Raw genomic sequence first — 18,807 nt, forward strand, 5'->3', positions numbered from 1 at the left:
TGCAGGTGGAGCACCTGTCCAGGGCAATCAGGAGAGAAACCTATTATTGAAGCATCTATTGGATATTTTTGAGGAGACATCAAGTGGCAGTCAGATGCAGCTATCTACAGGTTCCTCAGAAAACTCAAGTTGTAAAGATGTTTGGGAGGTAAATAAAGAAGAGAAGAGGTCAAAGGACCAAAAACTAGGAAATCCCAACACTTAAGGGTCAGGAAAAGGAAAGAAACCAACAGAGACTGAGAAGGAGAAAGTCACTGAAGTAGTAAGAGAATCAAGAGAGTATCCAAAGGCAAGGGAGAAGAACTTGTCCCAGGAGAGGGGATGATCAGATCTGTCGTCTGTTGCCAACAGGTCAACATGATGAGGACTAAGAACTGGCATCGATAGATGTGCCAAATATTGGTGACATGATATCCTGGGTCCATTAGTCTCCTCTCCCAAATTTCTATCTCCCCAGAACCTGAGAATGTGACAGTCTTTGGAAATTGAGTCTTTGTGGATATATTATTTAGTTAAGTTTAAATGAGGTCATACTGGACTAGGATGGGTCCTAAGTCCAATGGCTAGGGAAGACCTAGAAAAAGACCAGGTGAAGACACAGGGAAAATGCAGTGCGATGATAGAGGTAGGAATTGGAATGATGCAACTGGAAGCCAAAGGATTGTCAGCAACCACCAGAAACTGGGAAGAAGCCAGGATGGATTCTTACTTAGAGCCTTCAGAAGGAGCATGGCCCCACTGACATCTTTACTTCAGATTTCTAGCCCCAAGATCTATGAGAAAATTAATTTCTGCTGGATTAAGCCACTCAGATTATGGTATTTTTTATGATAGCCCTAGGAAACAAATATACTTGGTGTCTTAGCTTGGACAATGATATCAAGATATTGTAGACACATAGACTGTATGGCTACAACAAAAGAAATATATTCTCTCACAGTTCTAGAAGCTGGAAGTCAGAGATCAGGGCGTTGGCATGGGTGGATCCTGGTGAGGGCTATTCCAGACTTTCAGGTGGCTGGTTTTTTTACTGCATCCTCCCAAAGCGGTGTGGGGGAAGAGAGAGACAACACTAGCTCTCCGGTGTCTCTTCTTTAAAGAACACTAATCCCATTATGATGATGCCAGCTCATAACCTCATCTAATGCTAATTTTCTACCAAAGGCCTCAGTTGCAAATACCATCACATTAGGGATTAAAGCCTCAACTTGTGGATTTTGTGGGGTATACAATTCAGTCGATAGCACTTAGTAAAGCAGTCATTAAACATCTCTGCACCTTGCCTGACCAGGCAGTGCAGTGGATAGAGTGTTGAGGTGGGACACAAGGACCCAGGTTCGAAACCCCGAGGTCGCCTGCTTGAGCGCAGGCTCATCTGGTTTCAGCACAGTTCATCAGCTTGAACCCAAGGTTGCTGGCTTGAGCAAGGGATCACTCGGTCTGCTGTAGCCCCTGAGTCAAGGCACATATGAGAAAGCAATCAATGAACAACTAAAGTGCTGCAACAAAGACTGATGCTTCTCATCTCTCTCCCTTCCTGTCTGTCCCTACCTGTCCTTCTTTCTGTCTCTCTCTCTGTCTCTGTCACACACACGAAAAAAACATATGAAAAAAAAAATATCTCTGACCTTAATTTCCTCATATGTAAGATGTGAATAATACTAGTGCTCACCTCAAAGAATTATGGTGATGGCCTGACCTGTGGTGGCGCAGTGGATAAAGCGTCAACCTGGAATGTTGAGGTTGCTGGTTCAAAACCCTGGGCTTGCCTGGTCAAGGCACATATGGGAGTTGATGCTTCCTGCTCCTCCCCCCTTCTCTCTCTCTCTCTCTCCTGCTAATGAATAAATAAAGTCTTTATTTTTTATTTATTTTTGTATTTTTCTGAAGTTGGAAATGGGGAGGCAGTCAGACAGACTCCTGCATGCACCCGACTGGGATCCACCCGGCATGCTCTGCCCATCTGGGGTGTTGCTCTGTTGCAACCAGAGCCATTCTAGCACCTGAGGCAGAGGCCATACAGCCATCCCCAGCACCCAGGCCAACTTTTGCTCCAATGGAGCCTTGGCTGCGGGAGGGGAAGAGAGAGACAGAGGAAGGAGAGGGGGAGGGGTCGAGAAGCAGATGGGCACCTCCCTGTGTGCCCTGGCCGAGAATTGAACCCGGGATTCCTGCACGCCAGGCTGACGCTCTACCACTGAGCCAACCAGCCAGGGCCTAAATAAAGTCTTTTTAAAAAAGTTAAAAAAAGAATTATGGTGATGGCGAAATGAATTAATATATGTAATATTCATATAGCAGTACTTACTAAATGCTATATAATATTCACTATTATGACTATAAATGTAATAATTTTGTTTTGAAATTAAAACACTAATTTTCCCTTGTTCTTTGTTTAATTCTCATTTAGCTCCTTAACTTAGCAGATTCAATTTTCTTAAACTTCTAAACACCAGTTTCATACTTAAGTTCTCTTACACATTTTAAATTAAAGAAAAAAACTGATAAATTTAGCAAATAAAATTCTCCTAATTTTTTATCATAACTGTTTTCTCTCTCTCTTCTCTGATTTGGGTAAATAAAATTCTGCACATGTAGAAAAAACTGCACGCACACACAACAGTTACAATCTAACTTCCTGATGAGACTTTACTTCCTCTCTTTTCCTCTCGTCATCCTTGATTCTATAGTCATTGCTGACAACTGTGCGCTCTTCAAGAGTCAGGTGTGCGTTGGTCATCTTTGTGTTTCTAGTGGTCAGCATAGTTACCTGGTGCTCATTAAATGCTTGTTGAGTGAATTAATGAATAATATAATGCATGTAAACTTGGAGTAACAAACTCCAAGTATCCTCTTCTTCATCAGTTTGAGTAAGTTCCTTGCAGTAGTTCCCTAACTTGCCCCTTCATCTGAAAAGCTCTGCCAGTGCTGTCTCACCCTTTGAGTGGCTGGCACATCACTTACAGCCCTTGCTTCTCGCTTGTTTCCAGTGAACCGCTCTCAGCAACAGTGTTATGTCACGCATGCCACCATTCACTACCTTTCCTCTCAATGGACTTGACAGTGTATCTTAATACACTTGTCTAAAAGGACTGGACTATTTAGAATTCTTTTCTTTTTTTTTTTCTTTTTTTCTTTTTTTTTTTTTTTTTTTTGTATTTTTCTGAAGCTGGAAACAGGGAGAGACAGTCAGACAGACTCCCACATGCGCCCGACCGGGATCCACCCGGCACGCCCACCAGGGGCGATGCTCTGCCCACCAGGGGGCGATGCTCTGCCCCTCCGGGGTGTCGCTCTGCTGTTACCAGAGCCACTCTAGCGCCTGGGGCAGAGGCCAAGGAGCCATCCCCAGCGCCCGGGCCATCTTTGCTCCAGTGGAGCCTTGGCTGCAGGAGGGGAAGAGAGAGACAGAGAGGAAGGGGGGGTGGAGAAGCAAATGGGTGCTTCTCCTATGTGCCCTGGCCGGGAATCGAACCCGGGTCCCCCCGCATGCCAGGCCCAGGCCAACGCTCTACCGCTGAGCCAACCGGCCAGGGCCTAGAATTCTTTTCTGACCTGAGAATCTTTTTAGAAAGACATTGTCATGTGGTTGGCATTCAAGGTGCAGTAATATGCCATCCTAGGCGTGGTTCTTAAAGAGCATACATTTGGGTCCATAAACATATGATGGCAGATTCTGGCTCTGCCGCTGCCTTTATTTTGTCTTTCTCAGACTGTTCCCTCTGTAATTAATATCTACCGCAGAGGACCAAGGCTGGATGAGATCAGGTATGCACAGCTCTTAGGATAGAGCAGAGGTCTTCACTGCTTAATACATAGCAGTTATGACCCAAATGGGCTCCCATTCTCCATGCTGTTGCCCCCGTCTCCTGACTGGGAGGATAGTCGCAGTCACGCTGCCTTATTGCTTTAACATATTGATTTCTTAAGGGGGAAAGGGGAGTGAAAATTAAAAATGCCCTATTTGGAGACGGGGAGAAGGGAAGAATCAGATTCTCAGTGGGTGTTGCATAATGTTTTGTCATCTGTAACGCTGTGGTATTTAATAGTCAACAAAATCCCAAGATTTTTATGCTTTTTTAAAATAAATTTTTAAAATTCAAGTTTAACAATATTAAGTACATATAAGATTGAATTATGTACTGAGTCACTTCCATTTTTGACAGGCTTCTTAGTTCAAAGCTTTTAGATACTTCCTGTAATCAAAACCCATTTTCAAATTCACAGGAAGACATTATCTAATTACCCACTCAGTCTTTTCATGTTCTTAATTTGGGGTCATTTTCAATGGCCTGTCTCACATCAGCTGTCATTTTTTGTGATCGAAATGCCACTTTACATTACAGTTTTCATTGGGACAGTTCTCATCTTTGGTTTCAATTCAATTTAATTCAAATCAGATTCCTATGTCTCAGGACAATTGAATTCATTTACAATCCCCTCTGTTCATATAAGATTGTAACCACTACTCCGGCTGATACCACTAACCTCCCTGATACCTTCTAGACCCCAGATGCTGTCTGGGCGGCCACTGGATCTGATAACAAGGTCATTGCCGCTTCTTCCCACTGAAATGGGCCTGGCGCCAGACCTGGAACCAGGGAGGCCGGCCTTAGGGCCACCGGTGCTTGAACACCATCACTATCTACTGTCTTGATACGGTAGTCTCCACCCCTCACACCAAATTCTGACAATACGTCCCATGGGCCCTACGAAGTCGCCTGCTCGGTGCCTCTGCACAGGCTCTTTTCTCTTTCTCTCCTGATGAATCCCCTTGAGCCCAAATGATCCAGCTCAAGACTTCTTTTTTTTATTTGTTTTGGTTTTTTGGATTCCACAGATAAATAAAACCATATGGCATTTGTCTTTCTGTCTGACTTATTTCACTTAGCATAGTACCCTCTAGGTCTGTCTGTGTTGATGCAAATGGCAGTCTTTTATTCTTTTTTATTGCTGAGTAATATTTCATTGTATGCATGCACCACATCTTCTTTATCCATCCATCTATTAATGGACACCTAAGTTGCTTCCATATTTTGTCAATTGTAAGTAATACTACAATAAATATAGAGCTGCATATATATTTTTTTAATTAGTGTTTTCATTTTCTTTGGATAAATACCCAGAAGTGGAATAGCTGGGTCAGATGGTAGTTCTATTGTTGGCTTTTTGAGGACTCTCCGTATGATTCTCCATAGTGGCTGCACCAGTCTGCATTCCTACCAACAGTGCATGAGGGTTCCCTTTTCTCTACCTCCTCCCCAACACGTTCTTTGTTGAACTTTTGGTTAATACCTATTCTGACTGTTGTGAGGTCAGAATATCTCATTGTGGTTTTGATTTGCAGACTCATAGAAACAGGGATCAAACCGATGGTTGCTTGAGGGGAAGGAGTGAGGGGATGGGTGGAAAAGGTGAAGGGGAATGTAGTCAGTAATATTGTGATAAGTTTTTATGGTGACGGATGGTTACTGGACGCAGAGTGGTGATCACATTGTATAATATATAAATGTCTAGTCACTGTATTATATACCTGAAACTAATGTAATATTGTACACCAACTTACTTAAATTTAAAGAAAAATTTTAAAAGACTTATCTTTCAGTATCCTCTCTGTAGACCTCCTCAATCCCCTGGAAGTCCATCCCTCCCTCCTCATTATTCTTACACATTTTAGTGTATACCACTGTTACTCAGCTTCTCGTGTTGTATATTCTTCTTCTGTGAGACCCTTGAAAGTAGGGTGTGTGTCTTAACTCAAGGAAATGTTTCCCCAGCATCCAGCACATGCCTGGAACTGGTTTGGTACACATTAAAAATATATGGAAAAAAACACCCAAAGCATTCTTTTTTGTTTCTTCTTTCCACAGAAACGATGACTATGGGTAAAAGGACTGCTTTGCGAAGGACACAGTAGGACAACCATCTTACAAAGATCTTAAGTAATGTTCCTTGTCCAGAAACACCCGGATGACTCCAGTGACCAGATGCTCAGCTGTAACCACAGCAATAACTAGCCTTCTTTTCAGACTAGGTTTGGTGAACATGAATGGTCCAACTGTCTTCAGCTGGCCGGCCTAAGTGTGCTGTAGGGGAAGCACATCTCTCGTGGCCCAGAACCAAGATCGGCCTATGGACGAAACCAGCTGACACAGTGAGAGGACTGGGAGCACCTTGAGTACCAGGACTCCTAGTGGTGGCGTCACAGCATCTGCCCCGGCAACATCGTACCGACATGATGTTATTTGCTTGAATGCCCTGGAAGGACAGAAGATTTAAAAATACATCCAGGTGCTAAATAGGCAGCAGATTTAATTAACCTTTGAGCTAATAACTGTCTCCTGAAAATAATTTCACCCAAGAAGTACTCCAGCTTTGCAGGGAATTTCCCCAGGAGGGTAATAGGATGAGCAGGCTGTTCCCCTGGAGAAAATCTAGTGCAAGGAGGGCTAGTTCACAGCAAATTCACTGCCCCCTCCCAGCACATGGCAGCAAGTAGCAGTTGATCACGGCCCTCTCTTCTGCTGAACTAAGATTCTGAGGAGTCACAGTCCCCGACACAGTCTTCTAGGTAGCCAGCTGCCGTTTCCTTCCAGCTGGTGTTGGCATTAGGATGGAAGTTCATTATCATCTCTGTTACACATCTCAGTGGTGTACGCATTCTGGAGAACCCTTTCTGAGGCACATTTGTGCACTGAGGGGACAGCCTCAGAAGTAGATGTAGCATTGTGTGCACTGAGTTCCTGAAGGGAGAATACAGCCCCCTGACTGCAGGCCTGAGTGCTTTCCCGGTGTTTCCATAGGCAGCAGCCCAGAGGCGTGGCCTTGGGTCGCCACAGACGGGTTTCCCTTTCACTTCCAGACACATGTATCACTTTCATAGCACTTGGGGAATGGAAATACCTACAAGAGTGAAGATCAAGGGCTCTCCCCGGTATTTCATTACTCAGCCTCCTTTGTGACCGTGACCATATCAGCCACCCTACCTACAGCTGTGTCCCTTGTCCTCGTTGCTTCTGCCATCATATAAATGAAACCAAAGGCCTCAGCATACCCAGGGGGCAGGGCACCCTCTCTCTCCCATGATGGGTGCAAGTTACCCCATCTGTGCATTTTCACCATTTTGCCAAGAAAACATTTCCGTTTTCGTACAGTCCCTTTGCAACAGAATCCAGAGTTGTATTGCAGTTTACCTTCCTGGGAAACTCAGTATCTCCATTTGAGTCCACATTTTAGTTTGCAATAACTGGGTGGAAACAGGATCATTGCATGGCTTCAGAAAGTTCATTTTGCCGCAGCTGCCTGGTCTAAGAAAGCAGCCTGATGTCAAATCTGAGAAGGCTGGAGGCCTTTGGCTGTGTGAGGCACTGTGGCTACCCTCCAGCCTCCTGCATTTCCCCTCATTGGGCTGCCGAATTCATTTCCATCTCTAATTGGCTTTCAACCTCCAGGACCCAAAGGGCACCCAAGTTTCTACCTATGTCTGATGACACGAGAAGAATGCACCTCTCTCTGCCTATTCCTCTCCATCCAGACATCCTTCACCATATCACTATTTAGGACCAAATCATGAAAGACTAGTGCCAGCAGGATAGTCAGCAGAAATATTATCTCCAGAGCCAGGCAGATAAGCCCAGAAGAATGGTCCCATATAAACAATACTGACCCAAGTAGGTATCAGGCAGCCATCCCAATGAACTAGGATATGTCCCTGGGTAGGAGCTCCTGGGACAGCCGTGCCTATTGTTCCCCCTCAAGATCTTCCTGCCCAGAGAGCTAGCAGCCCTGGGGTATTAAGGAGTATGCTACTGGTATGTTTTATGAAACAGAAGGTGGCTTTGTAGGGACAAGCAAGCAAAGAGGCCTGCCCACATGGCAGGCAGGTGGCTTTGCGTCTGAAAGCTTTGCCTAGTCAGCCCAGCTGTGGCCAGAGGCTGATTATAAATTTGAACTCCCTTAGCCCATCTGCAACTCTGCTTTTGTTCTCTTGTGTTCTGTTTGGTTTCCCTTTAGTTTCCTAGTAAATGTTCCTTTTGAAAAACTCCAGCTTTGTCTCATTGAACTTGGGGGAAGGGGAGGGGATGTTCTCCAATGTCTTTTCCAAGATAGAGAAGGAAATTAAAATACCTTGAAAAAATGAACATGGCAGTAGAAAGGGAAATAAACCCTGGTTAGATCTTAGGAAAAGTCGTTGGGGAAATCTGGTTCTAAGAGCTGGGGAGAGAACAGTGTCTTCCCCACCCACCTGGCGGGGATTCGCAGCACTTCCCCCTTGCTGCCTTTGTCTTCGAGGAGATCTGCCCTGGATGAGTCCTGCTGCGCAAGCATCTTCCCGGCCAATGAACGGGGCACATTCAGCAGGCGGGGTGATGTGCAGGAAGTACACTGGTGCATGACCAGAGGGGGATTGGGGTGGGGAGGGAAAGCCATGCTTTCTGTAATGTGGATGTTTTCAAAATGTTCCAGTGATCATGACTCTAAAAGGGAATGACTTAGTCCTTATGGCCATCATTAGAACTACTGTTCATATGGAGAGAAGAGAGTCACACTCTCATACTTAAACCAAGAAGAGTGGCAAAAGATAGATATGGAGAATGTCCTGCTATCTTCATGGGCATCCTGTCCTGTGATGGTATTCCAATTATCTATTGCTGCACAACAAAGCACCACAAATTTTTGTAGTTTAAATAGAAAGTTGTTATCTCTCATGATTATGTGGGTGACTGCTCTCTCTTGGAATCTCATGGTTGCTGTCGGATGGCAGCTGAGTGATATCCTCTGAATGCTTGGTGGAGTGGTATATTCATGATGGATTTTTTGCTCACATGTCTGGCTTCTCCACTGGGATGACTGAAACAGGTGGGGGCTGGTCGGGCATCTCTCTAGATAGTCTCTGCACATAGTTAGCTTGCGCTTCCTCACAGCGTGGAGTCTCAAAGTAGTCAGACTTCTGACAGAGCTACTGGCTTGCCCTAGAACTAACACTGCAAGAGGTCCCAGTAGATGCTGCAAGGTTCTTCTGATAACCTCTGAAGTTACACAGTCATTCCCATCACACACTGTTGATCAATAGCAAATCATAGAGCCAACCTAGATTCAAGGGGAAAGGATTACACAAGAATGAAATACAAGCCCTGGCCAGGTAGCTCTGTTGGATAGAGCATTGTCCCAAAGTGCAGAGGTTACCAGTTTGATCCCCAGTCAGGGCACATGCAGGAACAGCTGGATGTTCTTGTCTCTCTCTCCTTCCCAACCCTTCCTCTCTCACTAAAATGAATTTTTTTAAAAATGTAAGGTCCTGGCCGGTTGGCTCAGTGGTAGAGTGTCAGCCTGGTGTGTGGATGTCCTGGGTTCGATTTCCAGCCAGGGCACACAGGAGAAGCACTCATCTGCTTCTCCACCTCTCTCCCTCTCCTTTCTTTCTCTCTCTTCCCCTCCTGCAGCCAAGGCTCCATTGGAGCGAAGTTGGCTTGGGCTCTGAGGATGGCTCTATGGCCTCTGCCTCAGGTGCTAGAATGGCTCAGGTTATAATGGAGCAACGGCCCATATGGGCAGAACATGCCCCCTAGTGGGATTTCTGGGTGGATCCCCCTCTGGTGCATGCAGGAGTCTGTCTCTCTACCTCCTTGTTTCTCACTTCAGAAAAATACAAAAAAAAATTAAGTTATTAAAAAAAAAACAGATGGAATACGAGAAGGTGTAGCTCACTGGGCCACTTTGGCGATAGTGGGTATGAGAGTTGATGGGGAAGATATCACTGAATCAGGGGGCTTTCTGGACAGCTGTCACTTTAAAAGCACATGCGGTAGTTGACCTGCATGAGGGTGGAGTGAGAGGAAAGGAGTAATAAGAGAAAGGCCACTAGTTATGATGGTTATAGAGCTTACATTGTCACAAGAACCCCTGGAGGAAAAACGTGATTATTGTCGTTCTACCAACTGCTCAAATGCTTCAGTTGGATGCCCCCCATCTCTGATCCATAGTAAAAGTGCAAACAAATGCTAAGTAAAGGTTGTCTGTTCCTTTCCTGACGACTGCAGAAAGAATCATTGCAGCTAATTAAAAGAGATTTTATCAAGTCTAGTTTAAATGAACATAATTCTGCCAGTTGACCCCTCGCATGAAGTCCCCACCTCACTAGTGTTGCCATGGTGCCTTCTCCAGTCTGGCAGCAGTCCTGCTGTGTGGAATAGTCAGGGGCCAGTCCACTGGTCTCCCCCTACACTGGCCTCCATAAACGCAGCCACCCTACTAGAGCTTCCAAAGCAACGTTATAGAAAGCGATGTAATGAACTGAGCTGGTTGCTGACATGGACCCCAACCCCAGGCTGTGAGTGGCCAGTGAGATTTCTCAGAGACTGAGGTTTTCTCACTGACGGGGCCTCTGACTCTTCCCCTTCCAGTCTTCTCTCGGGACCAATGAGAGGCGATGTCCCTCAATGTCCTTTAACAATCACCTGCAATTGCTCTTCTAGCCACTGCCCCAGTGCTGCCAGCCATGGCGGCGCTGCTTGGGACCTTGTCTTCTAAGCTGGAGAGAAGTAAAAGGCACTGCCCAGAGAATTAGGGTGTGTCTCTGAGGTGCCCTTCTGGAGGAGAGGCCCAGATGAATGGGGCCCTTCGTTACAGCACATGCTCTTCCACCTTAATCCAACTACGTATGAAATAGGCTGACCTTCATGGAAGAAGTGAAATAGAAAAGCCAAGAAAAAAATCAGAAGGAAGTATTGTCCCACTGGTTGAGGAATTATCTCAGGGAAGACCTGTAGTATAACTCCAAGAAAACAGGAAAAGGAAGTGGTGCCTGTGTTCCAGGAGCTATAGAAGGTGAGGCCTAGTCCTCATTTCTAAGCCTGGATGTAAGGCAGAGGAAGCTTGGAGCAGTGCCACAGACTTGCCCGAGTGTTGATGATGTCAGGGGTGAAGCTCCCAGCTCAGTCTCCTAAGAAATCAGATCCAGGTTCTCCAAGGGCCATGGAAGAACCCACTTCTTCCTTCTTCCACTCAAAACGCATCCTTGTCACTTTCTGCCTACGGTTCCTGAGCATATGGACTGCAAAATTAAAATAGCAGTATAATCACCTCTGGCCTCACATTTCCTGGTGTCTTTTCACCATGTCCAGGAGCTATGGGCCTGGGAAGGACCAAGAACCAAGATGGAAGAAGGCCCTTAGGGCTTCAGAGACTCAGGAGCCAGCCCTGAAGTCCAGTCACCTTGCTGAAGCCATAATGACATCAGGATCCTTCACTTCATCCACAGGCCAGCTGGTGACTCTCATGTTCCTTTTCCTGGTTGGTAAGAGAAGAACAGGCCAAAGGGACCTGGACCACAGAGGCTGTTCCTTTAAGTCATTGCTGCTGCCACCCAAACTTCATCATAAGTTAGATTTCTCCATGAAGGCTGCATGAACATTACCTGACAGTTAAAACGGTGCATTTATCAACATAAAAGTTAGTGATAATAAACAACGCTGCACTTTATAGTTTACAATGCATGGTATCACTTTTGCCTATTTTCTTTCTTTCTTTCTTTTTTTTTTTTTTTTTTTTTGAAAATTCAATTTGTGATTCTAAAGAGTAAAGTTAGTTTTTTGGAAAGTCAATATATTCTTGGTTCGATACTAAATTCATTATAGTTATTATTCCAATAATTATTCCTTGCATTAAAGCTGCTCCCAAACCAACATTGGACATAATAATATTCATGACTTTTCCTATCTAGTGAACATCACCTCCAAGACCCTGACTTTTTCAAAATTTAGATAAAATTCTTTTTGCATGGTGACAGTATCCTGGTTTGAATTCATCAAAGAAAGGCAATTATTTTTAAGTCACTAAACTCAAAGTTTTCAAATAAAATCATTTCTTCAGATACCTGATGCTATTTGTTTTCAGGACTTCAGAGCTGAGCATATGGACTATGTAAACTGTTAAATAAACCTTCCAGAAACAAGTTTTACCCTCATCTTAAAAAAAGTAAAGATTTTATATATATATATATAAATTTTCCTTCAAGGTGGTTTGGAATGTCTAAGACAAAGTTTCTGAAACGCACAAGCAAGTGCAAGCTAGATCAGAACTCAGGGAACAGCATTGCCGTGAACTGTCCTTTTCTTCAGGAAAACAAAATGCACTCGCCCTGCCTGTGTGTCCATGGCTCACTCTGGAGCCCTGCGGGGGACTCCCTGGGCCTACTGGATCCAGCGAGTCTCCTGAGCTTTCTTAGAGAAGCAGCAAATCTGCATTTTGGCCCAGCATTATGGTCAGTATCTTTAAATTGTGTTTTCTGAATGGCAAGAGCGAATGCATCAAGTTTTTTATTGAGACCAAGACCCAGGCAGCCCAGACCAAGCCCCGTGGAGAGAAATGGGGTGTTTTGAGCTACCACATAAAATGAAAGAAGAGCAGCTTTATGCTGTTTTCCAAATGAGAACACCTGGGGTTGAAAGTACTTCAACCAAAGTAAATATTTTTCTTAAATGTGTATTGGTTGTTCTTTGTTCTCTCTGCAAAGTCAAGTGCCACACTATCTTGAACAGCACTGATAGGTTGTGAAAGAATTGTATTTGAATAAAATTAACAGGAAGACGTTTAAACTTTGCCTCCCAGTGTGTTCCACAATTGAAATCCACAGCGGAAAAAAATGAAATCCACAGGAGCTCCCTGACTGACCTGCCGTGGACCCAGCCCCATCCAGAGCTGTGACCCCGTGCCGGCCCTTGACAGTGACTGTTTGGCCTGATGAGACTCAGCTCTTGTGCTGCAGTCCCCCTAACAGCTTCATCAAACCCTCTGGGGTGTCTGGGTCAAAATAATGCCATTTTGGCAGCAATTGCCACTTGGTTTTTGGTTCTTCCCATTCTCCTCCCACCCTCCAAAAAAGTAATCAAAGCAAAGCAGTGTTGTGGTGACAGTGAACTACTCGGAGACCAGATGACATGCTCCAAGGAGCCGAGGGGAAGCAACAGCCCCGGTATGCAGGCCAAAGGACTGGAGCCCTGTCCCCAGCCTTACTCGGGTATTTATTAGCCGGTACAAATAACTCAAGGAAGCAAACAGCAGAAGTTTTCAGGGTAAAGGACTAGGAACATGCTGACTTCTGATCTTTCTGTTCTGATGAGAGTCTAAATATCTCTTGCTGCTGAATCTTATCCTGCGGTTTTGCTGTTTCCAGCACACGCTGTTTCCAGTATCGACTGGGTCAGAGAGGCCCTGGCCTCTCTGCCTCTAATTGTTTACCTAACTCTGCATATTTTCATAGCATATTCCTACATATCCCCCTTTTTAGTTTTAGGAAAGATTAACAGACAGTAAGATGGTTAGGTGGTTTTAGTTGGAAGGTGAAGGACAAGCATAGAGAGAAACAGGTTTTTAGGGGTTACAGGTGTGTCTGTATTTTGCAACAGTTCTTTAGCACGTCTGCTTAGATGTTTCAGTGTCGCAGGTGATATCAGGCACTCCCTGAGTGCTTGGGAACAATCTGGTGTCCTTCTTTTCTGGGTTCATTTCTGGAGGTGGATTTACTATCAGCTTCTGGATCTCTGGAACCAGTTTGCTTTCTAGAGGCTGATGCCAACTCATGATAAGTCTTCACATTTCTCACTGGTATCCAAAGAGGACCTGTCGATGACAAAATTGCAACATACTCTTACCCGCAGGTTAGTAATTTGACTTGATTCTGCCACTCAGGGCTAGCTAATACATCCTGGTACAACTTGAGAGGCGTAGGCCATTGCTTGGCTAGTATAAAATGCCTCTCAGCTGCAGGAAGTCTAGATGAGGAAATTTCAAAAAATTAAGAGTAAAAAGAGCCTTACATAATTGTTCTTGTGGGGTGAGTCTCTCCCTCTGACTCCACCTTTTCTGTTTGTATAGTTGGGGCTGTTGGCTTTTTCTGTAATACCTGTAAGTTTGGGTGAATTTCTCAAGCTCTTGAGGTTCCTAAGAATGTTCTAATGTTCCTTAATAACCAAAGAAAACGAAAACTGAGGCATTACTATATTATTAATAATTGGAGAGAAGGCAAGGTTCTTTATTTGTCCTTGGCAGCCTTCCAGGATGACTGAAGAAAAGAAGGGAGGGGGTGGACTACTGAGCCACTTGAATTTTAAAAGTATCCTTTTTTTCTTTTTTTCCTTTACATTGAGGGCCTGACATAACCCCTCCCCTTAAGAGGTGTTAATTCTCCCATTGTTGTCTGGATGACAGTACTTCACCGGTATCCAGGAGAAGGCTTTAAGATATTTAAATGGCCTGGTTTCTCTTTTCTGTCTTTCTAAAATTACCCTTAGTTATTTTTTTTTCAAAGAGCCAAATTAAGATTATCCTAGTTACAGTATTAAGTCTAGTTTTAACTTGGCCTGGTGATTTGCATAAATACAAGAATAGTAATTGATTATATTGCTTTTTACAATCGCTTTGCTGGAACTTTATAAAGAATTTTAAAATTGAGTTTTAATTAGCCCCTCAGGGTACACACAAAAGCCAAGCTACATAGTTGTAATCTTTCTGAAAATGTCCTTTCCCACAGTTGTAACACGTTTGTGGCCTTGGTCACAGACTGTCTCCCTTTCCCAACCCCCGGGTCCCTCCTGAAGGTCTTGTCCCAAGGATACTTCCCAGAGCCTTCCCAGGGTGCAGGGAGTTAAGAGGAAGGGAGGTGTTGGGTGAGGGGATTTTGAGTTTTTAAAGGGGCCCTGGATTTAAAAAAGCTCTGGATCCAAACCTAACATTCCAGCTTTTTGTTGTTTAAGGAAAATGGGTGAAGGTCTCTTCTTCTGTAGCTACTTCCTGCTGGTTAGGGTTGGTGAAATATCTAGGGGGAGGGTGTAAGGCCAGTAGCCCCAGCCACCATCACAGCCGCCTGGCCTGTGCAGGTTCGCATTTGATTCAGACACATGGTAATGAAACAACGGAGCCAAGAACTGGTGGGCCATTAGCTTTAATCCTAGCTTGCACCTGGTGGGCAAGAAATACACACAGTGGGAAAACACTTCCCTTTCCATTCAGGGCTCCCACAGCCACTGACTTATCCAAATATTCCTAGAATCAAAGGTTTCTACCTCACCGGCCTTATTCACCTCTGTTCCCCATCTCCTTCTCTCTGCACACTCTGAACAAACTGGCTTCTCCTTCAGCACTCTGCCATCTTGGCTGCTTCTCCTCTCTTCTATGTGGCCTTTCTCTGCTCTCCTCTAGCATGGGCTCCTCTGCCCCATTTTATAGTGTAGAAATCAAAACCTTTAATTCAATATACAAACAAGGAAGTTTCTGATACAAAGTCACCTATCTGCGGCATAATGAGATTCCTCATAATAGTGCACCACCCCACATCATGCAAAAGTCAAGGGTGTGGGGAAAAACTTAGTTTTGAAAAGATCTTAATTATTAAAAGGGTGGGAAAGGCTTAGTCTTAAAACTAAGCCTTAGGCTACAATGACCCTGCCTGCTTACAGCCTGTCCCCCACACCTAATGTAAACTATACGCGAGCAAACATATATATCATATTTACAAATTTATTTGACCAACAGAGGTCGTTTAGTCTGGCTCCTCACATGGGGAACCACTTGTCACAACAACAATGAACTACTAGGAAACCAAATGAAATTCTCCAAGGAGCTGAGGGGTGGCAACAGCTATGGACTGCAGACCAAAGGACTGAAGCCCCATCCCAGCCTTACTCAGATATTTATTTGTCAGTACAAATTAACTCAAGGAAGCAGACAGAAGTTTTTAGGGGATGAAGTAAGGGACAAGGAACATGCTGACTCCTAATCTTTGTTCTGAGAGTGTAAACATTTTCTTGTTGCTGAATCTTATCCTGCTGTTTTGCTGTTTCCAGTATGGGGTCAGAGAGGCCCTGAACTCTCATCTGCTCAGGGCCTTCGCCTTAAGGTGCCTCTCGGTCTCTAATTGTTTACCTAACTCTGCATATTTTCATAGCATATTCCTACAAAGGAGAATGAATCTACATGACCACATAGATTAAGAACAAGGAGAACCTTCGCAGGTGCATGCAGGGGAGGGGAAAGCATCATCTAGAGCCAACCCAAACACAGTAGTCTGCATTTTTTCCTACGTTTTAAAGCTCCTTGATCTTGAATTTTTAGGGGACATCAAGGCGTAATTTCATAAAACATAATGAATTCAGATTAAATCCAAGGGGTATGTCTGTGACTTTAAATGGCCCCGTAAAATCAGAGAAGTTTAGTAAAGTATTCACATGCTTATTATATCTTGTAAATGAAATACTGACATTTTACTGAATAGCACCATTCTGTCAAGTTGAACAGCCCATGTAAAAATGGAAAATAGCTTTTACAGGTGCCTATTTAAAGGACTGGTCCTACACACAAAGCCATGGGACCCACACCCTCCCCGTGGGCGCTTTCTGGCTTGGAAGAGAAGAGCAGACAGGAAGCCCCCACACAGTCTGCATGGCTTCTGATGCCCCGCAGGGAGGGCAGGGCCTTGTGGAGGGAGGTGTTCGTACAAATAAGGGGAAACTTATGACCATCTTCGACTCCAGAGGACAAGGTAAAATCACTAGTTTGGGTGTGGCATATTTCAGGCTTGAAGCTGTATTTATCCAAGGGCTAATGACTGAGAAGGAAGATGAACTAAATAAACTCTTACCCACCACTTGAAACTTTTCTAGAGCATTATCACACTGCTTTGGGTTCTAATCCTAAAGCGTTTGCCTCGTTCTGATAGACAGAAGCAGTGGGAGGGACCAGCTGGCCCGAGAAGATGCATTAAGGAACTCACACCAGTTAGCTCCAAGCAGTGTTGTTTGGAAACAGCCCTACCTGCGGTGGGCTGAGGATCTGCTCTGCCACCTACCAGTCCTATGGCTTTTGTGCCTCATCTTCCTATTATTCTCCCTGCCAAGGCCCTTGTCAGTCCCTGATGCAATCAGATCACAAACATATCTGAAGGAGAACAGCATTGAACCTGTGGCTGTACTTAGCTCCCATTCTTCTGGGCTTGAGAGGACTTAGGCAATTCTCCAAGAGCTCCAGCTCACAGCAGAAGTATGGAACAGGACACCCCTGCCTGGAGCTCCCTGCCTTGCTGCAGCCTCTCACTGATTTTCACTGATGTTGCTTGGTAGCCCCTGGCCACTGCACACATGCGCACACACAAGTATAAATGTAATTACTGAGCCGGGACAGCTCAGGAGAGTCTGGTGCAGGGCTTCCTGTCTGCTCTAGGCAAAGGGAAATGATTGAAAAGCATGGCCTCATTCAGAGCTGGGAGACTTGACCTTGTGCATCTCTTTGCAGGAAGGAGCTCTCTGGGTCTTACAGAAATTGTGTGGGAATGCCAGACATAGGGCAAGGCTTGATGAGCGCACCTGCCCGCATGGCATAAAGAGCCTGCTTCTCGCAGAAGCATCTTCCTGTCTCCTTAGATCCTATGACCCTCAATGGCATCTCTCGCCTCTCATTTTCTGCAAGATTCTATGACACTCACCTCCATAACCTGCTCTGCAGCCAAGAAAGGTGTCACTAGGGGCGTGCTCACTACTCTAGGGCAGTGATATGTGGGCTCAAGAAAGGATGTGTCAGATTATGTGTCAGGGTTACTGTTCCTGATGAAAGGTTGCCATTCACATGTAGTATTTGCAGCTGGATTGCTAGCCTGAGAAATGATGAGCAAAGACTTAGAAACAGCATGGTTCAGTGGAGAGAGCAGCGGACAGCCTGGCCCAGCGCTCTGCTCCTGTCTCGCCAGCGGAGCCCACACCCGTGGCTCCAGAGTCTCCTCACAGGAGGAGTGTTGGCCGGTGTGTCCTGTGCTCTTCCCCCTCTGGTGTCTGTGTGTCTGAGTCTGAGGATCTGCTCACGTTCGTCACAGAACTCCGCATCGCTGGGGTGGGGCCTGTGTGGGCCTAGACTCCTCCTGCTGCAGAAGCCAAGGGCAGACTAACTCTGCAGGGGGCTGTTTTTATGATTTCCAGAGAACATTGACCCTTCTCATCCCTCCCCTTGATTTTCAATGGGCTTTTATTGTTAACTATTGATCATATCTGACCTTTTTAAAATTAAATTTATTCGGGTGACACAGGTTAATAAAACTATAGAGGTTTCAAGTATATAATTCTATGCTACACCATCTGTATATTGCATTGTATGCCTGCCACCCAAAGTCCAATCTTCCATCCCCATCGATTTGACCCTCTTTACCCTTTACTCTCCCACCCGCTACCTTCTGGTAACCACCGTACCGTGTCTGTAAGGTTTCTTTATTTGTCTTCTTTGTTCATGTTGCTTTGAGTTTTATATCCCATATATAATTACATATGATCTTAAAGGGGTTTGATTTTGAGGCTTTCCCGAAAGCCCCTTTAACTATCAGTGATGTCTAATGTGCATCATAAAATGGCACTCATAAGTAGAATTTTCATTCTGAATTAAATGCCATGACAGGTTCTCTCAGTACACCCCCATGAGCTCACTGTGGTTCTGTAAGTGAGCTGCAGGGAGGGAAGAGGGCAGCGGCATGGAGAGGTGTCTATACGAAGAGTTTCTTGATGAAGAAGTAAGTGTTAGAGGGAGAGACAGTGTGGCTGGCTCACAGTCAGGGGCAAGGAAGAAAAGGACACTGAGTGACCTCCATCCCTGGCCTACTTCTTTAAACAACAGCATATGACCCCTGACCTTGGGCTGTGATAGAAAATGTTACCCAGGAAGCTCATGGGTTTGTCCACAGCTCATGCTGCTCAGCCCTGAGCTCTAATACCATCGAGGCAGAGGTATCCGGGTACCGAGAGCAGGAACCTTCCTCCTTCGAACTACACAGCT

At 45.0% G+C, this 18,807-nt stretch overlaps 1 protein-coding gene across 1 annotated transcript in view; it reads left to right on the forward strand.

Moving 5' to 3' along the window:
* SYT9 (synaptotagmin 9) overlaps positions 1 to 8,027 on the forward strand; it is a 249,601-nt gene extending 241,574 nt beyond the window's left edge. Inside the window, exon 7 of the mRNA XM_066250855.1 lies at positions 5,871 to 8,027. Within this exon, the coding sequence (XP_066106952.1) occupies positions 5,871 to 5,879 (9 nt within the window). The 3' untranslated portion in view covers positions 5,880 to 8,027. The remainder of the gene's footprint in view (positions 1 to 5,870) is intronic.
* The last annotated feature ends 10,780 nt before the right edge of the window (positions 8,028 to 18,807 follow it).

This window comes from Saccopteryx bilineata, chromosome 1 (genome assembly GCF_036850765.1).
Source record: "Saccopteryx bilineata isolate mSacBil1 chromosome 1, mSacBil1_pri_phased_curated, whole genome shotgun sequence".
NCBI lineage: Eukaryota > Metazoa > Chordata > Mammalia > Chiroptera > Emballonuridae > Saccopteryx > Saccopteryx bilineata.